At 43.5% G+C, this 21511-nt stretch overlaps 1 protein-coding gene across 4 annotated transcripts in view; it reads left to right on the top strand.

The window, feature by feature from the left end:
- The window catches only part of Zmynd11 (zinc finger, MYND-type containing 11), a 97572-nt gene extending 76512 nt beyond the window's left edge, over positions 1-21060 (top strand). For all 4 annotated transcript variants that reach the window (XM_013009355.1, XM_013009353.1, XM_013009352.1 and 1 more), the window contains 11 exons: positions 373-450; positions 1056-1148; positions 3351-3438; positions 3960-4015; positions 7310-7387; positions 9234-9352; positions 12899-13106; positions 13741-13809; positions 16742-17014; positions 17237-17422; positions 18816-21060. In XM_013009355.1, the coding sequence (XP_012864809.1) occupies positions 373-450; positions 1056-1148; positions 3351-3438; positions 3960-4015; positions 7310-7387; positions 9234-9352; positions 12899-13106; positions 13741-13809; positions 16742-17014; positions 17237-17422; positions 18816-18938 (1371 nt within the window). In that variant the 3' untranslated portion in view covers positions 18939-21060. The remainder of the gene's footprint in view (positions 1-372; positions 451-1055; positions 1149-3350; positions 3439-3959; positions 4016-7309; positions 7388-9233; positions 9353-12898; positions 13107-13740; positions 13810-16741; positions 17015-17236; positions 17423-18815) is intronic.
- Positions 21061-21511: the final 451 nt, after the last annotated feature.

Genomic DNA, 21511 nt, shown 5'->3' with positions numbered 1-21511 from the left:
AGTTTTTAAATGACCTTTTAAACAATGAATAATGTTATATTGAAATTCTCTGTTCAATATTGCTAATATAAGATGTTGTCTAAATGACTTCAGTCGTTCAAGTGCTTCTCCATTATTACTTACTTGTTTTTATCTGAAAACAAGTTTAAAATACCAAGAAAAAGAAACTATTATTTTTAGGGTCTGGGATCATGCCCATCATCATATTTTTAGTTCTTGCTTTCTAACTACTTCTGTTAAGCAAATGTTGAAAATGGTGCATCTTTTAGTAAACATCTTTGCATTTGATAATCCTTTAAGTGAGTTTTTTTTACATGAATATGAGCATACGTGTGATCAGACTATGTATTTGGCCTCTTCTTCTTTCAACAGAGCATTAAAAAGAAGAATACAAACAAACAGGAAATGGGCACATACCTGAGATTCATTGTCTCCCGCATGAAGGAGAGGGTGAGTGCCACACAGGAATCTTCCAGAGAGGCAGGCCCAAAGCATAGTTCACATTATTCTTTCAAAGTTAGTGACTGAGGAATAACAATATGCGTATAGCAATAGGAAGCAGTATGAAAGAGCACTTATATGTTTTTGTTTTTGTTTAAATGAGACAAGGTATCAGTGTAGCTAAGACTGGCCTTGAACTCTCTACTCCCTGTCTCAGCCTCCTGAGTACTGGAATTCTAACCCAGAGCCTCTAGACCCAGTTGCCATCATAGATTTCTCTTGTGCAGTGAGCAGTTCTGTACTAAGCTAAAGTTTTAGTTTTACCTTTGTTTTTGATAAAGGTATTTTATTGGATGTAGTAGGTTAGAAACATGCTTAAAACTTTGTTTACCAGGGTAGAACTTTTTCTTGGATGATTAAAGGTTAAAATGAATTTCCTAAATGATTGTTCTATGAAAAATTTAAGGAACACCACTTTAAATCGTATAGTATATAGGTATTTTTCCATTAAGTTTTAAAGTACTTCTTATAAGAATTCTTTTTGGGTGGTAGGAATTGCTGTGTTAGTCTCTCTTTAGCCACATGTAAAGCTGACTTGTCTACCACCGTTTTAGGCCATAGATCTTAATAAAAAGGGGAAGGACAACAAGCATCCAATGTACCGGAGGCTGGTGCACTCTGCCGTGGACGTCCCCACCATACAAGAGGTAAGCAGCACCTTTCCCTTCCTCTCGCCAGCTAAAGGTTAAACAGTGATGTGGCTCCTGTCCCTTCCACCTTGCAAGAGAAAGCATAAGTACCAAATGCAGCGTTATTGCTTGTAAATTCCAGTGCAAATGGGTATCCTTTCTAGAAGGATCTGGTTTTAAACAATGAACAGCATTCAACCCATTGTGTGGAATGTGCTCATTCTAAACATGATATCTTTTTTAGTTGTAGCATAGTACTAGGGAGTTTCTCTCAGATTAAAACATAGATCATAAATCTGAGCTAGAGTCTTGAGAAAGACTAACATGGAAGAAAAACACAGGTTACGAGTTAGAAAGCTTTTTTTCTTTCTTTCTTTTTTTTTTGGTCAGTTGTGGGGCTTGAACTCAACACTTGGGCCACAGTACCACTTCTAGTTTTTGAGTGGTTAACTGGAAACAAGAGTCTCACAAGGTTTTTCTGCCTGGGCTGTCTTCAAACCTCAGTCCTCAGATCTTATCTTCCTGAGTAGCTAGGATTATAGGAGTCAGCCACCATTGTCCAGCTGAAAGCTTATTCTTAAAGCTGTTATTTTAGCTACTATAAAAGAGGATTTTTAATGAGTTTGTTCATCTTCAATTATAAATTACAAAAATTTCAATCAAACATATACCTGTGTTTCTAGTCAGGATTACTGAGTTATTTTTTGTACTTCTGGATTATATAAAAATTTTTAGTCTTTTGGTTGGTCCTAATAGCCTATAAGGAGACCAGAAGAATAATTTAAAGTCATCTTAATAAATGATTCTAATCCCCTTAGAAACTGCAAAGACTGTGGCTGGATGATGTCAGTGGAGGGTAAAAGGTAAATGATAAATACCTTCCAGGCAAAATACAAATGGAGGCCGTTCCCTCAAAGGGGCAGCAGATCCTGGAACAAAGACAAATTTGAGCCAGGCGCCTGTGGCTCACACCTGTAATCCTAGATACTCAGGAGGCTGAGATCTGAGGATCATGGTTCAAAACCAGCCTGGGCAAGAAAGTCTGTGAGATTCTTATCTCCAATGAACCACCAGAAAAACGGAAGTGGCTCTGTGGCTCAATTGGTAGAGTGCTCCCCTTGAGCTGAAGAGCTGAGAGACAGACCCCAAGTCCAGAGTTCAAGCTCCACAACCAACAAAAATAAAAACAAGAACCAAAAAAACAGTTTTACCTCCAGATTCCATAGCTCCAAGCATGGGCCTCTCTCCAGTGTGAGACCGAAGGGTACTAGCAGCCCAGCACACCTCTCACCTTCATCTTGGCTCGTGCCATTTCATTCCTGTTGAAACCCAGGGGCCCTCTTGTCCACACAGGCCTGTCCTGTGCCTCTTCCCTGTACATCTGGGCCAATGATATGCTGACTGTGAACAGGAGGTACTCTAAGGAAAATTAGCAGGAAGACAAGATTTTTATGATTTTCACAGTTTAGAATGCAGACTAAAACATGAATCACAGTTAAGAGCCAAACTTAAAACCTGTTGCTTGTTGCTTGGGAACAGGTTGTAGAATTTCTTAGTCACATGTATCTGGATCATTGGGGTGAGCTAAAAACCAAAAGCAAAGCCCCCTCAAATTCCCGCTGTCATCCTTCTCTTTGGAAGGCAAGACAAAGTTACAGTAGTCCATTGAAGAAAATCTCCCTATAGACTCATATAGGCGAAGCCTTCCAATGGTAGACTTGGTGCATGGAAGAATGCTGGAGACTTTATTATTAAAGTATGTGTAAGTCAAACCTCGTTTCGGTTCAAATTATAAACAAATTGCAGGGTTTTGGCACCCTGTCTCTGAGGCTAGCTGTTTTGCTTTTTGGTCTCTGTGAGGAAGAATGGCAGGTATATAGTTCAGGTCTCATCAGCCACAGCAACTGGAACATTCCTTACTGACGGCACCTAGAAGCAGTTTTTCACAGTGGTTTCCAAATGATCCGTTCTGCTGTGAAGTGTCCTCTAGGAAATTAGCGGAGACCGAGTGTGGCTGAGAAGCATCCAGTCCGCCACACCGAATGCAGCACTTACCACAGTGATACCAAACCCTGTGCCCTGGCTGGAGTCGGTGACACAGGAGAATACTACAGTAGTTGGGGTATCCTGTGCTGGACCTCATTTCTTATCCTGGGGTTACAAGCCAGAAAAACATTCCCACCAGTAACTCTTTGCCATTTTGTCTTTTGGCCTCTCCAGAAAGTAAATGAGGGGAAATACCGAAGTTATGAAGAGTTTAAAGCGGATGCCCAGCTGCTTCTCCACAATACAGTCATTTTCTATGGAGGTTGGAGCCCTTGTTCTCTTTTGTGTGCATCTTTTAGCATGTAGCTCATATTCCATGTCAAGAAATGACTTACAAAAAAAGTCATGGTGTTAAAATACAATACCTTAATGGTCTGCACAAATCTAATCATGTTAGCACTTAAGTTTATGAATATTTGGTTGTGTAGCTAATAGAGTTGGCTGGCAGAAGACAAAAACTGTAACACTAAATTATTGTTTATAAAGTTACATGGATTCCTCTTAGCTGAGAGGCTCTACACTAGCCTCTGGTGTTTCCTATTGAGAAACCCTCCTTCAAAGGTAAGAAGTCACCACCTACAGAAATAGTGGTTGTTGTACTGAAAGTAAAATAAAACTGATGTAGAACCTGGGTTTTTCTGCCTAAATCTTATTTACAGTATACATTTTGGTTTGAAATAGTGTATGTTCTCTTGCTTGACTAAGTGAAAAAAAAAGACGATTTTAAGTGCCATATGTTGTTAGATCATTGATTATATAGGTTGTCCTTATCTTTAATTACAGCAGACAGTGAGCAAGCCGACATCGCAAGGATGCTGTACAAAGACACATGTCATGAGGTACTGTTGGGGCCCAACAGACTCTTGATACAACCCAAATTTATTTGGGATTTACTCATCTGTGCTTTAGCTCTGCCATCTCCTTTAAAGGGAATTTTATGTTCATGTTTGACACACATGGGAAATAATGGAGATAGAAAAACAATTATGGGGGCTGGGAAGGTGGCTCAGTGGTAGAGCGCTTGCCTTGCATACATGAGGCCCTGGGTTCGATTGCTCAGCACCCCATAAGCAAAAAGAAAAAAAGCCAGAAGTGGCGCTGTGGCTCAAGTGGTAGAGCACTAGCCTTGAGCTGAAGAGCTGAGGGACAGTGCCCAGGCTCACAGTTCAGGCCCCGTGACCAGACCCCCCCCCAAAAAAAAAAAGAAGGAAAAAGAAAAACAATTATGGCAGAAGAGTTTGTTGTCAGTAAGGTTGAACTGCTTACAAGCTGTTGTGTAGCAAGATGGTGCATGAAATACTCTGCACATGACAGACAAGGAATATTAACACATTTGCCTCTTCGTTATGATTCACAAGCAGAAAAAAAACACCTGAAAGAGTAAAGTTCACCTCCATTTAATACATAAAACACATGGGTAAGAAAGTATTTTTATGGTATGCCACATTTTAAATACCTGTAACCGGTTTTTTCTCTTCTTTAATTTATTATGTTTTTAATCTACCAATGGTTGTACAAGGGGCCTACCATGTCACGTGTCCGTGTCTGTATACAGTGCATCTTCATCAGTCGCCGCTTCGCTCACTCACCCCTTTTCCCCACCAGTCACATCAAGTGTCCCATTTCTTTTTTCACATACGTACATTGAGTATTTCGACTTTTTCTACCATTTCCTTTTCCATCCATTTGGCCCCTCCCACTCCCCATCAAAACTTGTTGCAGCTTGCTTGCCTGCCTGCCTGCCTTCCTTTCCTTTCTTTCCTTCCTTCCCTTTCTTTCCTTCCTTCCCTTCCTTCCCTTCCTTTCCTTCCCTTCCTTTTCTTCCTTCCTTCCTTCTTTCCTTCCTTCATTTCTTTATTTTTTTTCTTGTCGGTTGTGGGCCTTGAACTCTGGGCCTGGGCGCTGTCCCTCAGTTCTTCAGCTCAAGATGAGTGCTCTACTACTTGAGCCACAGCGCTACTTCCAGTTTTCTGGTGGTTTATTGGAGTTTGACAGCCTTTCCTGCCTGGACTGGCTTTGAAACACGATCCTCAGATCTCAGCCTCTTGAGTAGCTAGGGTTACAAGCCACAGGCATGAGCCACCAGTACCTGGCTGTTGAAGCTTTCTAAGACTCATTTTGTTAAACTGTCTGTTTAGTATTCACAAAGTTTACTCCATGGAATGTCACTATTGTGGCTGTTATACTTTAGTCAATTTGATTGTGTATACATGAATTGCCCTCTATGTATGTACATGGTATGTTGGGTCTAAGATCCACATATGAAAGAAACCCTGACTTTCTGGGCCTTGCTTGCTTTACTTAGAATTTTTTCCCCCCAGATTCATTCATTTTCTTGTAAATGACACAATTTCATGCTTACTGATAGACAAATAAAATTCTACTCTGTGTATGTGTGTGAGAGAGAGAGAGACAGAGACAGAGAGATTTTCTTGATCTATTCAACAGTTTTAGGGCTAACTTGGCTATTGTGAGCATGAGTATGCAGGTGCCTTTATTGTTTCCTGTCTTGCATTCTTTTGGATATGCCAGGAGTGGTATTGCTAGATCATCAATAGTTCTACTTTTAGGTTTTTGAGGAATCTCCATACCGGTTTCCATAGTGGTTGCAATATGGAAAGCTCTTATTTGAACTCGCATTTCTACTGACAGTGTATGTGTTATCCTCTCCCAGCATTTTGTTGTGATTTTGTTGGTGACTGTGGTTTTTGATTTGCATGTCCTTTATGGCCAGAGATGTGAGCATTTCTTCACATATTTATAAATGGTGATAGAACTTCTGAGAAATATGTGTTTGGCTCCTTTGCCCACTTGCTAATTGGGTTATTAATTATTTGAGGTTTAAAACTCTGTGTCTTCTGCTTATTAGCTCTTTGTCAGATGTGTCCCTGACAAAGATCGTCTTCCATTCTATCAAGTGTCTTGACAGCATCCTTCACCATGCAGAAGCTTTTTAGCTTAATGCAGCCCCATGTTTTCCTCTCTTCTATTTGCTGAGCCCTTGGAGTTCTATTCTAGAAATTCCTGACTCTGCCAATAAGTTCTAGTGTTTCCCCTACTCCTTCCTGCAGTAGTTCAGTGTTACAGGTCTTATGGTAAGGTCCCTGACCTACTTTGTTTGTATTTTTGTTTTGGGCTAGCCTTGGGGTTTGAAATCAGAGCCTAGGTGCTGTCTCTGAACATTTTTGCTCAAGACTAGTTCTCTACCACTTGAGCCACAGGTCTATTTCTGGCTATTGGGTGCTTAATTGGAGATAAGAGTCTCAGAGACTTCCCTACTCAGGCAAGCTTTGAACCAGAATCTTCAGATGTCAGCTTCCTGAGCAGCAAGGATGACAGACATGAACCACCAGCACCAGGCTGTGGTCTTCTGTGAACTGATGCTGGTATGGAGTGAGAGATTAGGGTACCATTTCAATGTAATGTATATGGGCATCCTCTTCTCCCATTACCTTTTGTTGAAGAGGTTTTGCTTTCTCCTACGTGTATTTTGAACTCCTTTGTCAAATATCAGTTTTAGTACTATTATTTTTGTAAAAACCCCTTATATATTCTACAACTCATTTCTAATTTGACTTTTCCTTTTTACTTATTCAACAAATATCTATTGACTGCCCATCTCATGCCGGGCCGTGGGGGGCCGGCAGGGGGCAGGGAATAAAGTGATAAGACCACAGGCTTCCTGCCACAGAGCTAGATTCTGAAGAGACACTAGAAGAAAGCAAAAGGAACAGACAAGAGTATGTTCCTATATAAGTTATAAAACATGCTATGGAGACAAAGCAAAGCCTACTGTGGCCCTTGTGTGTTCTGTGTGCTGTCTTGCGGGGCCCAGCAGAAGAGGCACTGTTTCATCTGAGTACTGAGCAGTGAGCTGCCTCAGGCCTCAGAGCATGAAGGCCACAGCAGGCCTCTCGTGGCCTTCATCCCCGCTCCATGTGCCAGAGACACCCTGAGATGGTTGGCAGGGATGTGACAAGGCCATCGAGTACTACTGAAATTAAAATTTAAGCTGAAAAGATTACATAAGAAAACAAAGTAAGACTTTCTGTGTATAAATGGGAACGTTAATGTACATGAATGTCAGAAGCATTTAATGCACACATGCATGTTATGTTGCTTCTCTCTTTCAGCTGGATGAACTACAGCTTTGCAAGAACTGTTTCTATTTGTCCAACGCTCGTCCTGACAACTGGTTCTGCTATCCTTGTGTACGTGAGGTTTTGTGACTGTTCGTTTTTACTCTAGTGTATAATGTACTGCCCAAGGAAGTTTATTTCCATTTTGCCTAAAGATTATAATTCTTCATGAAAGTCTTTCTTTGCATTATAGATGGGTTTTGTGTTTGTTACTGGTTTCTGCTGCCAGTACCAGAGGTTGAACTTAGGCCTCATATTTTCTTGGCTCTCTTGCTCATGGCTGACACTCAGACTGCACTGCTCTTTCACTTTGAGTCATACCTCCAGCCTAGCTTTTTGCTAGTTAATTGGATATGGAGTCTCAAAGACTTTTCTGCCTGGGCTGGCATCAAACTACAATCATCTAGGTTTCGGCCTCCTCAGGCATGAGCCACTGGCACCGGCGTCATACATGGTTGAACAATTGAAACATGGGGAATAACTGGAACCATTAATAATTTCTTTTTTTTGTCTTTTCTTTTTTGGTACTGGGGATCGAACCCAGGACGTTGCACTTGCTAGGCAAGCGCTTTGCCACTGAGCTACATCCCAGCCCCCATTAATAATTTCTAAATGATGTCTTTTTTTTTTTGGGTCCGGTTGTGGGGCCTGAACTCTGGGCCTGGGCGCTGTCCCTCAGCTCTTCAGCTCAAGGCTAGTGCTCTACCACTTGAGCCACAGCGCCACTTCCGGCTTTTTTCTTTTTGCATATGTGGTGCTGGGGAATCGAACCCAGGGCCTCCGGCATGCAAGGCAAGCGCTCTACCACTGAGCCACCTTCCCAGCCTAAATGATGTCTTTAGAAGGACCACATATTGGGTTGCATGATAGTAAATTTTTTCTCTTCCTCCTTTTTTTTTTTTTTTTGTTGGTCATAGGGCTTGGACTCAGGGCTTAGGAGCTCTCCGAGAGCTTTTTTGCTCAAAGCTAGTGCTCTACTTTGAGCCACAGTACCACTTCCAGTTTTCTGGTAGTTAATTGAAGATAAGAGTCTCACAGACTTTCCTGCCCGGGATGGCTTTGAACTGCGATCTTCACATCTCAGCCTCCTGAGTAGCTAGGATGCCAGGTGTGACCTGCCAAGGCTCTGTAATTTCCCAGCGGCGTGCCTTCCCGCCAGGGGCTGACACCAACCCTCTATTCTGGGTCTGCTGTCCCAGGCAGTGCCCCAGGGGACATGGAAATAAGCCATCTTTGGAGACCAGCATTTATGTCACTTGTGGAGCTTGTGACAACCAGTTCTGGCTCAGTAGGTCTGGACCCCAAATCCTCCCATTTCTAACGATGACCCTGCTGATACCAGTGCTGCTGCTGCTGGCATAGGCTGCCCTTCCAGAAGCCTCGTTGGCTGCTTCTGTTTTCATGGCCCTTAGCTACACAGTGGCCCCATTCTAGTCTGTGCCTCTTCTGAGAAATAAAACTTGTATTCCTAATCCTTCTCATGCAATATACATTTTGAGTATTTTTCTTTTTTTTTTTTTCGGGGTTGATCGTGGGGCTTGAACTCTGGGCTTGAGCGCTGTCCTTGTGCTCTTCAGTTCAAGACGAGTGCTCTACCACTTGAGCCACAGTGCCACTTCCGGTTTTCTGGTGGTTTATTGGAGATTTGGGTCTCCTGGACTTTCCTGCCCAGGCTGGCTTTGAACTGTGATCCTCAGATCTCAGCCTCCTGAGTAGCTAGGATTACAGGTGTGAGCCACCAGCACCCAGCTTTGAGTATTTTTCTTAAAGGTTAAAAAAATGCACATCTGTGTTTTTACATAGGAGTTATAAAAAAATATTTCAAAGTAACAGATTATACTTGGTCTCATCTGGTATTAATGGTATACTTGCATTTATCCTTTAAAAATAATGTGACAGTAAAGTATTTTATTCCCAGATACCAAATCATGAGCTGGTTTGGGCTAAAATGAAAGGTTTCGGTTTTTGGCCAGCCAAAGTCATGCAGAAAGAGGACAATCAAGTGGACGTCCGCTTCTTCGGTCATCACCACCAGAGGTAAGTCACAGCCCAGCATGTTCCCAAGAGCCACATCGTTCTCCACTAGCAACAGCCGGCATCATTTGAAACAGGAATAACAGAATCAGCATGTTAAGCATGATTCTCATAAATTATATTTCCATTATTTTTTTCAGATAGTCTTTGCTAAGCAGGACATCTTTGGTAGGAGGTACTGGTGATCCTTAGGCCATTAGTACTGAGATTGAGTTCATGATGCAGGGGGCTAGCGGGGAGGGGCATTCTTCAGAGTATCTGTTCCATAGTCATGTAAAGAGATGATCTCTTGATTGAGCCATCTTCAAAGGCTAAAGCTAAAGCCATAGTAGACTAAAATAAAGTGTGCTGAAGTTTCTGTTGCTAGGAAGATAAATATGGCAAAACTTAAAATGTTATATGTTGTTAATATAAGAGTACATGTGTCCCCGAAATAGAGACCATTTTATTTATTTTTATTGTGAACATACTGTACAGAGGGGTTACAATTACATGGGCAAGTTAATGAGTACATTTCTTATCAAGCATTGCAGCCTCCTCCTTTGTTTACCCTTCACATCCCTTCCCAGCCTCCCCCCGCCCCACCCCATCCAATCCTCCCCCCAAAGTTGTAAAGTTCGTTTTCGACAAGACAACTTGTACTTCTCATTGTTGCAACAGGTCCACCAGTATCCTTAAATGACTTGTTTTTCCCCTTCTCCATAGAGACCATTTTAATACTTTAAGTATCTCATAGAAAGAATAGTGACTTACAGGACTGTACGATTACAGTCCCTCCTTGGTTGTGAATTAAGGCCTTAACATTATTGAAGAATTGTCAGTAATCAGTAAGAGCATGGAATCCAAAAGCATGAATTCAGGTTTCGTAAACTCTCATAAGACTTGATTTTCCTGAATAGAATTGATGATCAATAAGGTATTTTAAATGAATGTTTGGTTAGGACATACATTTAAAATGTATCTTAGTAGAATGTTTGAAATATCTATCAAAAAATATAAAATTCTAATCATGAATTTTTATTTAAAGTAATACACTATGGATGAAAAAGACATGTCTCATGAAGAACCCCTAGCTGTAAGCTATATTTCTAATATATGCTTTAAATTGTATGCCATATTACACTTACGAGGAAGTGAAAAATCTTAAGCAAATAAATGGTTTTGGACTAGTCCTGTCCAGACAGACCAAACATGCTGTTCTTTTCTGGACTCCACACCTGCTGTAAAAACCCAGGATAAGTTACTGCACTTCCATGTAAGAGCTGCTTTTCTGGGCCACTTGTAGGATTTGCAGGTTTTTGCCTGACATAGAGAGAAAAGGTAACTGAGGAGTTGTGCCTTAAGGAGGTGAGCCTTTTTGCTGTAAGCAGCTGAGGGACACATAGCCATATCATCAGAGCATTCGGGATTGACTCGAACATATACTAGCCAAATTAGAATGATAGATCTTTCTATTATACAATCCTAGGATTGCATGTGAGGGGGGCACTTGTTTGCATTTATTTACTTATTTGTTTTATATAGATCAAAGAACATAGCTAGTGCATGCCCTGTAACACTTTTTGAAACTGAAATCTGATTGTCTATGACAGTAGGGTTAAGAAGGTAGAAATCTCTCATGAGCTGCGTTGAGACTTTAAACATGGACTTGTTTCATTCTATTCAGCAATTCCAGGGGAAAACATCTTATTGATTGCAGGCCCCTTCCAGGTCATCAGCACTGTCTGTATCAGAGCTTGCTCCTAAGTATCGTACTTTTAGACAGTGAAGAACAGCTCTTTTACCACATAACAAGAGCTTAAAAATGCTTTTAGATTGGGTAAAGACTAATTCAAAATCTAATGGTAAGGAAATCTTCCACACACTATTCATTTTTTAGTCTCTATTAGTTTAGTTCTCTATTAGTCTCTGTCATTATATTTTAAAGTATAAGGTTGAAAGTTTTTTCATGCTTTTAAGTTTCCAACAAAGCATTCAGGCCAGGAGAGATGCCATTGATAGAATATTCATAGATATCTGTAATATTGCTTATGAAGTTCAAATTGAACACTTTTAGCTATTAGTATTAACAGTACAGCTTATATTTTAAATGTGCTTTCAAATGATGAAGCAAATAGCTTAGCTTTCACAAGAAAGTTAGAACTCTTCCTTTATTGGTCAGGCTCAAGTGGCCATGATTCCCTTAGCAATTGCTCTGCATGACCCAGTATTTCTGAAACTCCATCATTGAGAGGCCTGCAATGAAAATGGTGATCTCCTGTGTATTCACAGCAGGAGAAGCTTTTTTTAAATTTTTTTATTTATTTTATTTTTTATTGTGAAAATACTGTACAGAGGAGTTACAATTACAAGATAATGAGTACATTTCTTATCAAGCATTGTCGCCTCCTCTATGTTTCCCCTTCCCATCTCCCATCCCGTGCCCCCCCCCCGCCCCTGCCAAAGTTGTAGAGTTCGTTTTCCAACATAATGACTTGTACATCTCATTGTTGCAATGGGTTTATAGAAAGTTGAAAATAAATAGTGTGTGTCCACAGTGCTTTGTTCCATCTTGTACTCTGGCTGATGGTCACACTGCGTCCTCGGCCTCCCTGCTCCATCGTTGTCTGCTGTCTCAGTCTTGTGAGATCAAGCACAAATAAAGCGTGTTGATCTTTCTCAATCACTGGCCATCTCTTCCTTGTACAGCATCCCAGAATGCCTTTAGCCTGTGCTGTGTTGAAGTATTACAGGCAGAGGCCATGCTTTAATTGCTGTCATAGTCAGCAGACCTGACATCTTGCTGTGTTCTGGCCTCCCACTAAGAGTCTGTCCTGCATCTCCCCCCAGCTGTTAGACATCTGCCAGAGGCAGCAAAACAGCATCATTAAATTTCAATCACTTGTGTCCTGTGCAGTGCCTTCCACTAGTGACTGTGAGCATTTGTGGAGTTGACACACTCTCCTGGGTGGATAGTTGTTTACCTCCAGTTGAGAGCTTATGCCTAGGAAGTTTCTCCTGAATTTTTGAGCCTCTTTCCTAAAAGAACCCAAAATGGTTTTCATTCTAGGGTTGAATTTATGTTGCACAAATTGAGTTGTATTCATAAGTAAGTAAGCTAATCTGGTTTATCTCATGTGGAGCGGCATGACAAATATAGTTTACTAAGTCATATTTTAAGACTGCCTCATTTTGTATGGATACATGTGTATATGTGATAGGAACTTTGGGCTTTCCGAGTGATTCTGTAACCGGAACTGTCGACAGCTGGCTGGAACTCCGCTAGCTTAATAATGAGAGGTAACAGTTAAGAGATGCCAATTTTTTGAAGGACTCACAAAAGTGTATATATGAACTATGAGAACTAAACTGAGCCAAGAAAGTAGCAATTAGGAGGTAGATGTGACTCATTTCCAAACCCAGGAAGACACCTCCTCCCTCGATTTCTACATGGAGCTTTGTGAGCCTTCCTTAGTGTTTGCCGATCACAGCAGGCTGAGGCCTCTAAGCACTCCCAGCGCCCTTCCCTCACTGCAGGTACTCTGATTGTGCTGCCCAATGCTTTCCCAGGGCCTGGATTCCCTCTGAAAACATCCAGGACATCACCGTCAACGTCCACCGGCTGCACGTGAAGCGCAGCATGGGCTGGAAAAAGGCCTGTGATGAGCTGGAGCTGCATCAGCGCTTCCTACGTGAAGGAAGATTCTGGAAGTCTAAGAATGAGGACCGAGGGGAGGAGGAGGCAGAATCTAGCATCTCCTCTACCAGTAACGAGCAGGTGAGTGTAAGGAGGAGGGTGCCTTAGTTCTTGTTTTCCAGTGCAGGAATCTCCATGTACCTCCTCACTGTGATAAAAAGGATTTTTTGTTGTTTGTTAGTCGTGGGGCCTGAATTCTGGGCCTGGGCGCTGTCCCTTAGCTCTTCAGCCCAAGGCTGAGGAGCTCTTCCATTTGAACCACAGCACCACCTCCAATTTTCTGGTGGTTTAATTGGAGATTAGAGTCTCACAGACTTTTCTGCCCGGGCTGGCTTTGAACCATGATCCTTAGATCTCAGCCTCCTGAGTAGCTAGGATTACAGGCGTTAGCCACCAGTGCCTGGCTTGATAAAAAGGTTTTGACCTTCTTTGTTCATGTTTACATTTGTAAAGTAAACAAAGCCACTTCAAAGAAATAAATAGATGCAAGCATCAATACCCGGGAGCCAGGGTGAAGAGTCAGGTGCACCGCCCTCTGTGGAGGCCCGTGGGCTCGCCAGGCCACACCAGTAACCAAGCAGAAACAGGCCTGGAAAGAGCTGAGGGACCAGCAGTGATCTCCTTCCTTCTCGCCTGTGCATCCCTGCAGGAGTTTTCGACTTAGAGGTATTTCTGGCTACGGACTAATAAGATTTTGCTTTTGTGATATCCACAGCTAAAGGTCACTCAAGAACCAAGAGCAAAGAAAGGACGACGCAATCAAAGTGTAGAGCCCAAAAAGGAGGTAAGATTCGTTGTTGGCAATTGAAGAGGAAATAGTCTCAGCCCGGGCCACGCCTCCTCGGGGAGGTGTGTGAGACGAGGTTGCCACCAGTCAGATGCCGCTGGTCACGTCCTGTACATCAAGTCCAGATCTAGTCTTCTGGTAACTGTCATCTTGCCTGACCAGCTCACCTAGGTTCAGAGTCTTCGTCCTCATTTGTAACCGTGGAGCTGGGTGCAGCTGGGCCAGCAGGGTAGGCATGAGTCTCCATCTTCCTGACCAGGTCTTTTTTATGCCCTTATTACAAACATAAATCATGAATCACCAGCATTTAAAAACTGAACAAGGTATGGTTAAGCTAAGCTCTGCATTTTTTTTTTAGGTACTGGGGTTTGGATTTGGGTTTTTTTGTACTTTAGGCAGGTATTCTAATGCTTGAAGCTCAACTTTTTTAAATTATATAAACTGTGCATATATTAAACTGTGTCAGTCTGGGTATCTTCCAAACACATGGAGCAAGAAGTGGTTTAGGATTTTAGGAGATTTTTATTGAATATAGCCTAAAGTGATTGTAAGTTGGTAATATTTTTATGCTTTATATAAATTTTGACAACGTTTTTTGTTTCAAAAGTGAAGCCAATAGTATTATCATGTAATGGAATTATATGTTAGGTTTTTGTTTAGAATTATCATGTTATTGTCTATATTTTCATTCATTGGTTGGTTTAGGGAGACTTGCTTTGAATTATGATGAATTATAAATGAAAAGGTATCTTAACTACTTGGCTTTTTCTCCTTCTTTCACATTGATATGACCAACCATTTAACTTGGGGTAATAGACTATGTGCCTGTGGGTATAGCAATTAAAATAACAAATGGGATAGAGATTCATAAAGATTTAAGACAGGCTACTTTCAGATTTAACAAAGATGCAGAGGAAAGCACTGTGTACACTGCTAATGACTGAGGAAGTACCTGACTGCCTCAACACATACACTCTGGGAAATCTATCACATCAGAAAATAATGTTATAAAATCATCATTAACTGACATTGTACAGACGGTGGTCAAATGCAGTCCAAATGTCAACAGGGCAATAGCTGTGTACATTGCACGCAGTCTCTGTAGCATGTGAGGCATAAATGCAAAAAGGATACACATGTGGGAAGGAATGCTGCTGTTTGTGGAATGGAACCATTACAGACCTCTACACAGCACTCATATACATGGAGGCTTCCAGAAGTTCAGGAGGCTAGCCGCTATCCTTCAGGTGGAGGAGATTCAGACAGGTGGGGCAAATTAACTTTTTTTGTTCTGAACATCCTGTTTTATTTTCCTAACCAGTAAACAAAACAAATACATAAAACAAAAACTGGATTTAGACTGTTTTTTTAAAAGTGAGAAAATAAAAAAAAGATAAGTGAATAGCTCAAGACATCAGAGGACAGAAGCAGGCCAGCAAGCACCGCAGCCCAGCTTGAGCGAAGTAGAGGTCCTCGGTGAGGCAGAACTGGCCTGGCCCACTCCCAGTTATGCCCCTTAGAGGAACGGGTATATTCATGTTCACCTATTAGAAATAAAATCCAGGCACATAAAAGAGCCACATATACAAACATAGAAATGACAATTGTGTACCTTAGTTGGAGTCCCTGGAAACCTGAAGCAGCTTAAAAGATTTTTTAAAATGCCCTTTCTTTATGACTTACAGCTTATTCCAGAATAGGTGGTAACCACGTTCAGAGGAGTTAAGCTGTTAAAAGTACAAATGGCCACAACTGTCATTACAATCCCAGTAAACACAGTCTAGTATGTCCAAGCGGCACATGGTGCCAATTTGGTTTGCAGCTACTATCATAGTACGCCACCTCAGGTTGACAAGTGACACTTTGTCACTGCCTTGGCTACATCTTTGGCAGTGTGGAATGTCCATGATGGAGAGCTGACACTTGGCCCGCCTACATGGGGTGTAGCTGTTCTCGTCAGTCCTGTGCTTTGTAAATCCCTGATTTGCTGTGACGATGTTCTTAGCCAGGTGTTGCCTATCAGTGTAGAAAGGTGATGCTGTGAGGTGTGTCCATTCACCATTGTCCAGAATTTTCAGTGCAAAGCAAAAAGTTCCGCGGAGAGGAAAGAGCACCCTTTCCTAGCCTAGCACAGTCCATTCTGCCAAGAGCACCCTTTCCTAGCCTAGCACAGTCCATTCTGCCAGGTATTCCGATTCTCAGTCCTCTGCAGAGGATGGGCAGGGCAGAGGGCAGCCCAGCCCCAAGTTCAAAGCTTGTAGAATCTTCCTTTCCATTGGTCTGATTTGGAGCTTTTAAGTATTGTTAGTCACAAAATAAAGTTGGCCATTTCCAGAAGAGACATTTCTTCAGATCTGCCTCACTGACCACAGCAATGACACCAGCCAGTGCAGCATCTCTGGGTGCAGTGACAGTCATGAACACGGGGTCACCTGCAGCCCCCCCACACTAGCCAGTCTGTTGAAATGGCTGTCATGTTCCCAGCAGGTGTTTTGGTCTATATGACAGCTCTTCCTCAAGTTGTCTCAATAAGCACAGACATCTTTCACATACTCATGACAAAGGTTTGCATCAGATCCATCTACTGCATCCACCTTCCTCACTGTGATATTACATCAGAGAAAGCCAACACACACACACACACACACACACACACACACACACTCACACTCCTCCACAGGGCTCGTCCAGAGGTCTTGGCTCTGACCCTGGCCTTATTTTCAACATTAATTTTCGTGATCGTGGTGATCCGGAGTGCATAGTCCCTCTTCCCCGGGTACCCGCAGCCCTCACATACTAACCCAACTTGGGTTTTACCAGCAGCATATTCCACTATTTATGTGCATCGCTGGATATTTATCCCAGTAGAAGTCTATCATGAATGAGTTCGGTTGCCTTGTTTCACGTCTAAGCACTTCCTGCCTTTCAGGAGCCAGAGCCGGAAACGGAAGCGGTGAGTTCCAGCCAGGAAATCCCCACGATGCCTCAGCCGATTGAGAAAGTGTCCGTGTCCACTCAGACCAAGAAGCTAAGTGCCTCCTCCCCACGTATGCTGCACCGTGGCACACAGACCACCGGCGATGGGGCCTGCCAGAGCGTGTGCCATGACAAGTACACCAAAATCTTCAATGACTTCAAAGACCGGATGAAGTCGGACCACAAGCGGGAGACGGAGAGAGTTGTCCGCGAAGCTCTGGAAAAGGTAAAGCGGTTTCCCACCATGGGCTCCCTGGAGAAAGAGCCTCCACCAGGGACCGGCTGCCCTGGAGAAGGGTGGTATGTGCCAGGGTCTCTTATAGTAGTTTCCTTAACAACGCTTTCCTGCACATCTTAGGGAAGCAAAGGACAAGGCACGTGGACAGCGCATGAAGCGCGTGGATGTGGGTGGCCCGGGACAAGTAGGGTTGACTCCTTTCCCTTGCAGCTGCGATCTGAAATGGAGGAAGAGAAGAGACAAGCCGTAAATAAGGCGGTCGCCAACATGCAGGGTGAGATGGACAGGAAGTGTAAGCAAGTAAAGGAAAAATGCAAAGAAGAGTTTGTAGAAGAGATCAAGAAGCTAGCGACACAGCACAAGCAACTCATTTCCCAGACCAAGAAGAAGCAGTGGGTAACTATCGCCATTCTCTTCTTTCACGTTCCAGAAAGCATACCACGAGTGTGACAAAACACTTGGGAAGGTGTACGGGGCGTGTGCAGCAATTATTTTTCCAAATGAGACCAACTGTAAAGTTGTCAACTTAAGTTGATTTAACATTTTTTATTATCTGGGCATGGTGGCTGAAATCTACAGTTTTAGCTACTAAGTAGGTGGAGATCTAGAGGCTCAAGGTTCAATGATGCCCCAGGAAAAATTAAGAGCCTACTGGGAAAATAACAAAGGCAAAAAGGCCTGGGGGTGAGGCTCACGTGGTGGAGAGCCTGCCCTAGCAAACCCCACTCCTCCCCCTCCCAAATTCCAGTCCCCTCACCTTTCACCTGCAGGTGGTCATGTGACTGAGCATCACTCGGGACTGAGGGTGAGAGCGTGTGAGCATGTCAGGTGCCACATACTAGGTGTGCAGCTGGTGTTGGGCATGCCTGTAATCCTAGCTACTCAGGATGGAGATCAGAGGATTGAAGTTCAAAGCTAGGGCAGAAATTGCTGCAAGACTGCTCCAGCCAAGTGCTGGAATAGAGGTGTGGCTTAAGTGGTAGAGTACCAGCCACCAGCAAGCAGAGTGTTGAGGCCTTGTTCAAGTCCTGATACTGGCACGCGTGCATACACACACACACACACACACACACGGGGCAAACAGATGTTAAGATGAGAGAGGAGGACCATGGTGAAACTGGGTCATCGGTGTAGCTGCAGAGAGAGAGAGGAATGCAGGAGAAGCAGACGGGATGGGGCCGGAGGGCGGGAAGATGGTGCTGCTGTTATTTAAAGGTGAAAAGGAAGTCAGTAAACTTAGTGTGAAGTCGCATGAGCACTGGGGTCCGAGCCCCAGAGGCTAGTCCCAGAGCTCGGGGTTATCAGAGAGAGTTGCACTCGTGCTGTGCTGAGCAGCACTTCACACAGGGCCTCTGTGGGTGTCACAGACACCAAAGAACAACACATGATCGAGAAGGAAATTACAGGACCTTTTTTAAACCAGATTTCTAGACCCATCTGCGCATGGACACAGACTGCTGCCGGGCCTGTGCTCTCCCGCCCGCGGCTCTCAGCTCAGCCTTTACTTCTCCATCCCCCAACCATCCAGCCAAGGTGCTGGGAATCTGTTGCGCAGCTCAGCGTGCGGGGCTTCGCTGTGTCTCCTCCCTCCACACCTTCTGCCCCAGCTTGCAGAGTGAGAGACGGGGAGAGAGAGATCTGTCCAGATGAACAGAGAGGCGGTGGTGGGGAAGGAGTGCAGGGGTGCTGGCACAGGCTGGAGCAGATCCCCCTGCTGCCTGCTCCAGCCGGGAGGCGTGGGTAGGCCCAGAGCCCCGCTGTCCTAACCCACGCCTCTGCTTCCCTGCAGTGCTACAACTGCGAGGAGGAGGCCATGTACCACTGCTGCTGGAACACGTCGTACTGCTCCATCAAGTGCCAGCAGGAGCACTGGCACGCGGAGCACAAGCGCACCTGCCGCCGGAAAAGATGAAGCCCCGGCCGGCCGCGGCCGCCCTCGCCCGCGCTCCTCAGACACCGCGGTTTTTGTTTCCAAGAAGCCAAATTGTTCCGAGTTCGCTTCCCATTTGCACCAGCCTTTAAACACTTTTCGTGAAGAAATTTTGCACAGTAGTTTAAAAATCTTTCGTTAACGCTCCTCCGGAGTTTTCAGGGGGTGAAAGTAACATCAGTGGAGGGTCTTATTTTAAATAAATTTTAATTGAGAATTTGTTGCATTTTCAGCAAATTTGGAAACATTTTTAGGTTTTACAGAGATTTTAACCTTTAGACAACAGATCTTTAAAACCAGGTGAACACAAGCGAGTTGAACCAAGACACGTTTAGCGTGGACCTGAACATGAGAACTCAGAACTGTTTCAGAAATCAAACATACTACCTGATGTGACACTTCTCTTGCCCTGGTGGAGCTGGTCCTGTGCAGCCCCCGCTGCTGCGGCGCGTCTGCTGGCCGTGCCAGCGGGGGGTGACCGAATTTAGGGAACAGGGTGGACACCGCAGGGCTCGGCCTGCGTATGTTTTCTTAAATATTTCCCAATTGTGTTTCTTTTCATTATTTCTTTTCAATATATAACTTTTATAACAAATTACTAGCTTTGATCTTGTAGTTTAAAAGTTGCAGGGAACTGGGGGTAATCTTTTACTGAGCTGGATCTTAGAGAAAAAAAATGAATATTTAAAAGAATTTTAAAGTTTGCACATTTCATCCTTTGTCCTAACATGAGTGCTTGTAACAAGATAAATAGCAAAGCGAAAAAAGAAAAAGCCAAAAACTACCTGTACCCATATGTGGAATTCTTAAGATGAGGCATACAAATTTCTTCAACGCTTCCCACCCCTCCCGATCGCCATCCTAACTGCCTAGTGCCCGGCGTGGCTGGTGCGGGAGCTGCCTGCCCTGGAAGGAGAGCGAGCCCTGAGCCCTGAGCCCGGGCCGGCTTGCCCACCCGGACCCCGCCGCGCACCGGAGGAAGAGTGCATGTCCGTTTCCTCGTATTACAGATGACGTGATTTGTAAAAAGTCTGTATTTTGCGGAATGTCTGATTAAGAAGCATTACCAATAGGAATGGATCGATAGTTGAATAAGGACTTTTTTTTATATATATATACATATAGAGATATAAAGTACAGCCAGGAAACACCTAAATTGCTTTTCTTTAAACATATTTCCCAAGCTATGTGTGGTTTTTCTCCCCAAGACTGAACTTAGACCAAGTCAAATTCTCACTTACCATTTAGTTACTTTTTTTTGTTTTTGTTTTTGAGATTAGAGGAATAATTTGTAAATATTTATTTAGACCTTTGATATTTATTAAAGCAGTGAACTCACAGTACAAGTGAATGGATCGGGAGAAAAGCCTTTTAAAAAAGTTTTCTCCAGTTTGTCAGGTCACTCTAAAGACGAAAGCGTAGCCAGCCTTCTAGGACATCTCATCATTGGTCCCTGTGCTGTCGCCGAGGGCGACACGAATTCCCCAACCAACCGGCTGTGCCAGCTGGTGCCCGGCCTGCACTGCAGGGGACTGGCTGCCAGGCTCCGGGCTCCCGGCTCCCGCCCCTCCTCCTCGCCGAGGAACTCGGCAGCAAGGCCGAGCAACCAAGAACACCTGGCCACCTTTGGTTGATTTTCAAGTTTTAAAACTTCGATCCACCCCTATGAGAGCAAGTTATTGTGGAACTATTTTTGGTGTAAAATCATTCCAGAGTATGTAATATTTACCTGATAGCTGCATGAACGTGAGATTCGTGTTCCTTTGGCTTTTTTTTTTTTTTTGTCTCTGTTGACGGGGTTGCACATTTCCAAGTTACTACAGCGTGAAACTGTGTGTTTAAAAAAAAAATTTAAAAAAAGATTGTGGCCTGGTTTTGTAAAAGTTTTAGGTAAAAATTACAACTGATTGTTTTAGGAATCATTACTGAAAATTTTCTGCAATCGTAAAGCTGTATCAAAGTGTGGAGCTTAGCCACTATGCACATTGTAATTACCATGGTGGCTGTCCGGTTCTATGACGCATTCTGGCATTTTGTAAGCTGCTCTGACTAGCAATATATAGATTCATTTAATGTGTTAACATTGGTTAATAAATGTATTTAAAAAAAACCGTTTGCTCCAGCAAGCTATTGATTTAGTCCACTCCTCTGTAGCAAACCCAGCACGGCTGCACCTCACCATGACCAGCAAGGCCTGGCCGCCTCTGGAGCCTAGTTTTACTTTAAAGTACTGTGTGCGGCAGAATTCCTTCACTTTTATTGGGGGGCTTGGGGAGGGGCTCTGACCTCAGTTTAGGGTAGACTCAAATGCCTCCTCCCTCTGACCGGGCCACTAAGCATGTTGTGTCTTCTTTCTCCTTGTCTGTAGCCTCCACTCAGTCCTTCCCAGCCTTGACCTTAGCCCAATGTTCAGTCCCATCCCGACTCTGGAGTTCTACCCTGGCAGTGGCTGGTCCTTCGAGACCTGGGAAAGGAAGCACAGTGGACCATTCAGGAAATGTGCGCGTGCCTACACGTTTCCTAACATACAGAATTCTCTTCAGGTTAAGAATTTC

This window comes from Dipodomys ordii, unplaced genomic scaffold, assembly GCF_000151885.1.
Source record: "Dipodomys ordii isolate 6190 unplaced genomic scaffold, Dord_2.0 Scaffold9, whole genome shotgun sequence".
Classification (NCBI taxonomy): domain Eukaryota; kingdom Metazoa; phylum Chordata; class Mammalia; order Rodentia; family Heteromyidae; genus Dipodomys; species Dipodomys ordii.
This window is presented reverse-complemented; position numbering and strand designations above follow the sequence as displayed.